Source organism: Gekko japonicus, unplaced genomic scaffold (genome assembly GCF_001447785.1).
Source record: "Gekko japonicus isolate JY-2015 unplaced genomic scaffold, Gekko_japonicus_V1.1 scaffold5254, whole genome shotgun sequence".
NCBI lineage: Eukaryota > Metazoa > Chordata > Lepidosauria > Squamata > Gekkonidae > Gekko > Gekko japonicus.
The window spans coordinates 12,593-17,445 of record NW_015162639.1 but is presented as its reverse complement, the minus strand read 5'-3'; the positions used below and the strand labels follow the sequence as shown (position 1 = coordinate 17,445).

The window sequence follows — 4,853 nt, the reverse complement described above, 5'->3', positions numbered from 1 at the left end:
CTCCAGCCAAATTGGACTGGAGGAAAATGGCTTCCTGACCCCAAAGTGGCGATCGGTGTGTCCCTGGGCGGGTAAGAAAGGGCCACGAGAACTAAGCACGGAGGCAACCCTTCCTGCCCTCCCTCTCGTGATCTGCCTAAGTTCACGGAATCCGCATTGCTGCCCGATGGCCATCGAGCCTCTGCTTAAAAACCTCCCAAGGAGGAGGGCCCACCACCTCTTGAGGAAGCCCGTTCCACCGAGGAACCCCTCTAGCTGTCAGGAAGTTCTTCCTGATGTTAAGCCGAAAACTCTTTTGATTTAATTTCAACCCGTTGGTAGCGGTCTGACCTTCTGGGGCCACAGAAAACGACTCTGTACTAGCTTCTCTCTGACAGCCCTTCAAGTACACCCCAAAATATGAGAACACCAAAAAGACGTCCAGAGTCGCTATGCAGAGGCAGGCAATGGCAGACCGCCTCCGTATATCTTTTGTCGTGGTCTGAATGGCCCCAGCTAGTCTGATCTCTTTAGACCTTGGAAGCCAAGCAAGGTCAGCCCTGGTCAGTGTTGGGGTGGGAGACCGCCAAGGAAGTCCAGGGTTGCTACGCAGAGGCAGGCAGTGGGCAAACCACCTCTACGTGATCTTTGCCCTGACCTGGATGTCTCATCAGATGCTGGAAGCTAAGCAGGGCGGGCCCTGGTTAGTACTTGGGTAGGAGACCACCAAGGAAGTCTGTTCTTCTCTCGCCTTGAAAACTCTACGGAGTTACCATAAAGCATCGATTTAATGTCGTTCTATATTATCTGATTGTGTTACTCAACGATGGTGTTGAATTTATAGTTGTGAGCCGCCATGACCCTGCCGACGGAAGGGCGGGAGATCAGTCGAAAATGATAAATAAATAAAACGTCGGATAAAGCATCGATTTAATGTCGTTCTATATGATCTGATTGTATTACTGAAAGATGGTGTTGAATTTATTGTTGTGAGCTGCCCTGACCCTGCCGACGGGAAGGGCGGGAGATCAATCGAAAATGATAAAACGTAGTTGGAGGTTTGATGGCCCTTTCCACCACCCCCACTGACAGTTGAGAGCCAGTTTGGTGTAGTGGTGAAGTGTGCGGACTCTAATCTGGGAGAACCGGGTTTGATTCCCCACTCCTCCACTTGCACCTGCTGATGTGACCTTGGGTCAGTCACAAGCTCTGGCACAGCTGTCCTTGAAAAAGAGCCGTTTCTGTCAAGAGCTCTCTCAGCCCCACCCGCCTCACAGGGTGTCTGTGGTGGGGAGGGGAAGGGAAAGGAGTTCGTGAGCCGCTCTGAGACACCTTTGGGTAGTGAAGGGCGGGGTACAAATCCAATCTCTTCTTCTCTTCTTCTACCCTTTCGCTCTTAACAAACCCATCAATCAAATGCACAGACAATTGAGAACTGCAAGACTGACTGCTTTACGAATGCAAGTATCCCTCTTCCTAATTGACACTGTGTTCCCACAGTAGGTCGGAGTCTTACGCTCGCTTGAAATGAGATCGTATCCGCCAGTAATGCCCCCGCACAAGCAGGGGGGAGAGAGAGAGAGAATATTGATTGCTTTACGCAGTGGCCAGATTGTTGTTGTTGTTTTTTTAAATAAAGCCGTTCTTTTCTTGGGGTCTGCTGGATGAAAAGGGTAGACACTTCAGCAAATTTAGCACCGGACACACGGTTATTATAATGGAGCTCTTGAGCTTTGTCTGTTTTTTAAATTGATGAAGATAGCTGATATCGTAGCGGGACTGCTCCAACTGTGCATGGAGATGGGGTAGCAGCTTCAGCACTTCGTGCGCCTGGACCTTTCTGTCATTCCCAACCCCTCTTTTTGGTGTATTCTCCTGAAGCTCACAGTATGGTCTTCCCACAACTGTAGCACTCTGCTGGCGCTAGGGAATTGCCTTCATTATTCTGTAATGTGACTGTTGTCTGGGGCTAAAGCACTACAAGAATCTGTGTTTCATCTTCGTGGCTTCCGTTCAAGCACACATGGGGGCCGCGCATGCACAGGCCAGCCCGCGCATGTGCGGTCCCCATGTGCACCTGCACAGAAGACCTCTTGATGAACACCAAGATACAGGTAAGTGCAACCATGTTTCCTCCCAAGCCGTTGAATATTGTGACTGACACTGGATTGCCTCTGGTTTTGAAAAAGAAAAGAAGAGAGAGAAGAGATTGAATTTATACCCCGCCCTTCACTACCCAAAGGTATCTCAGAGCGGCTCACAAACTCCTTTCCCTTCCTCTCCCCACAACAAGACACCCTGTGAGGCAGGTGGGGCTGAGAGAGTTCTTGACAGAAACTGCTCTTTTTCAAGAACAGCTCTTATCAGAACTATGGCTTGCCCAAGGTCATCCAGCCAGGTGCAAGTGGAGGAGTGGGGAATCAAACCCGGTTCTCCCAGATTAGAGTCCGCGCACTTAACCACTACACCAAACTGGCTCTCCTACACCAAACTGGAAGAGATTGGCTTTATACCCTCTCCTTCACTTGGAGTCTCAGAGCAGTTCACAGTCCCCCTTCCCTTTCCCTCCTCACAACAGACACCCTGTGAGGTAGGTGGGGCTGAGAGAGCTCTTTCAAGGACTGCTCTTGAGAGAACAGCTCTGAGAGAACTTGTGACTGATCCAAGGTCACCCAACCAGCTGCATATGGAGGAGTGGGGAATCAAACCCGGTTCTCCCAGATTAGAATCCACACTCCTAATCATGACACCAAACATCGCTCCCATGGCTTGCATGGGTGCTGTACCCAGTTATCTCTATTCATAACAGCTTTTCCCAGATCTCTTCTCAGACTGCGAGCATGACTCTAAGCCAGGGGGTCCCCAAACCTTTTTGAGCCTGCAGGCACCTTTGGAATTCTGACACAACATGGTGGGCACATCCACAGAATGGCCACCACAGGTTACCATAAGTCACATACTGAGTATCATTGTGGTGGCAGGTGCTGCAAAAGCAATGTTTTTTAAAAATCTGCATCGCCACTCAGATTTCCAATGGCCAGTCAAAAGCCCTCCTGGGCACAATCCCCGCCTATGTTCTAAAAACATTCAACGGGCTCCACAATGCCCCTGAGCTCTGAATTGGACATCCCTGCACCACGGGGTCGAGGCTGTGCTGCTGTGTTTAGGATGCAACCGAAATGCGTTTACCGAGCAGGACTTGTTAATCCTTCACGTTTTTATTGGCAGAAGAAAGAGAGCGAGTGTTTACAGTTGAAGATCTTGGTGCTTCGGAATGAGCTGGAGAGACAAAAGAAGGCTCTGGACCGAGAGGTGGCTTTACTGCAGAAGAAGCAGAGCGCGCTCTATGAGCAAGGTGAGCTCGGATGGCGATCGTCTCCCCATGCCAGTGATTGGCGAGGGTGGGGAATTTAGGAGCAGCCGAGTCCATTCCTAATCAGCAAGTTGTTCAGACAGCAAAGCAGAGCCAGAATCAGTGGCTCCGTGGGAAGAGCTCGAACCCCATTGGTTCCCTGTTGCTTTATCCTTACTGATTTGGTAGCCGTAGTACCACCTTTGGCCATCTGTAGTGGTGGCAGCATAGCACTAAAGAAGCAGGGGGGGGGAAGACTTGGTTTTTAATGCCCCACTTTTCTCTACTCTGCATAGTCTCAAAGTGGCTTAGGCTGCGATCACACATACTAAATAATGCATTTTCTGTCCCCTTTGAGTCCTCTTTCCAACTGGATTTTGCCAGCTCGCACAATAAAATCCAGTTGGCAAGAGCACTGAAAGTGGACTGAAAGTGTGTTACTTAGTGTGTGTGTGTGATCGCTGCCTTATGGTTACATTTCCTTTCCTCTCCCCATGACAGGCACCTTGTGAGGTAGGTGGGGCTGGGAGAGTTCTGAAAGAACTGTGATTGGCCCAAGGTCACCCAGCGGCACCCTTCATGTGGAAGAGAAGTAGGGAATCAGACCCGGTTCTCCAGATTAGAGTCCACTGCTCTTAACCAGTGCACCACGCTGGTTCTCAGCACAGAGCACCTCTGTAGAACAGCTCTTCCTTCTGGCAAGCCACAGAGGTACAGAAAGTTTCTGGTTGAATAAGAAGAAGAGATTGGATTTATACCCCGCCCTTCACTACCCAAAGGAGTCTCAGAGCAGCTTACAAACTCCTTTGCCTTCCTCTCCCCACAACAGACACCCTGTGAGGTAAAAGAAGAAGAAGAAGAGATTGGATTTATACCCCGCCCTTCACTACCCAAAGGAGCCTCAGAGCGGCTCACAAACTCCTTTCCCTTCCCCTCCCCACAACAGACACCCTGTGAGGTAAAAGAAGAAGGAGAAGAGATTGGATTTATACCCCACCCTTCACTATCCAAAGGAGTCTCAGAGCGGCTTACAAACTCCTTTGCCTTCCCCTCCCCACAACAGACACCCTGTGAGGTAAAAGAAGAAGAAGAGGAGATTGGATTTATACCCCACCCTTCACTACCCAAAGGTGTCTCAGAGCGGCTTAGAATCTCCTTTGCCTTCCCCTCCCCGCAACAGACACCCTTAGTATCTTCACATCAGTGCCTTAAGGTCTTACCCCAGGGTCATTTTGTGGAAAAAGAGGTGCAGGAGCTCATTAGCATAACTTATTAGCGTAACTTGTTTGCATATGTGTTGGGTTTGTGAGATATTTAAGAATTGTATTTAGCAGAGATAAGATAGCTTAGCAGTGCCAGAGTAAAATAATTCAGACTCAGAGTCCATGTATGATTAAAATAGAAAGTTTTTACTAAATTCTAGCATAGGGAAGGGTAACTGGGATGAAAATAACAACGGAGCTAAACGGCTACATCCTTACACTACAAAAGACAAGACTAGAAGAACGTTATGGCTTCTCTC

The 4,853-nt window shown here is 49.2% G+C and overlaps 1 protein-coding gene across 1 annotated transcript in view; it reads left to right on the top strand.

Moving 5' to 3' along the window:
* The window catches only part of UVRAG (UV radiation resistance associated), a gene marked incomplete at its 5' end in the record, with an annotated part of 56,867 nt that overhangs the window by 40,182 nt on the left and 11,832 nt on the right, over positions 1 to 4,853 (top strand). Inside the window, one exon of the mRNA XM_015406511.1 lies at positions 3,208 to 3,334. Within this exon, the coding sequence (XP_015261997.1) occupies positions 3,208 to 3,334 (127 nt within the window). The remainder of the gene's footprint in view (positions 1 to 3,207; positions 3,335 to 4,853) is intronic.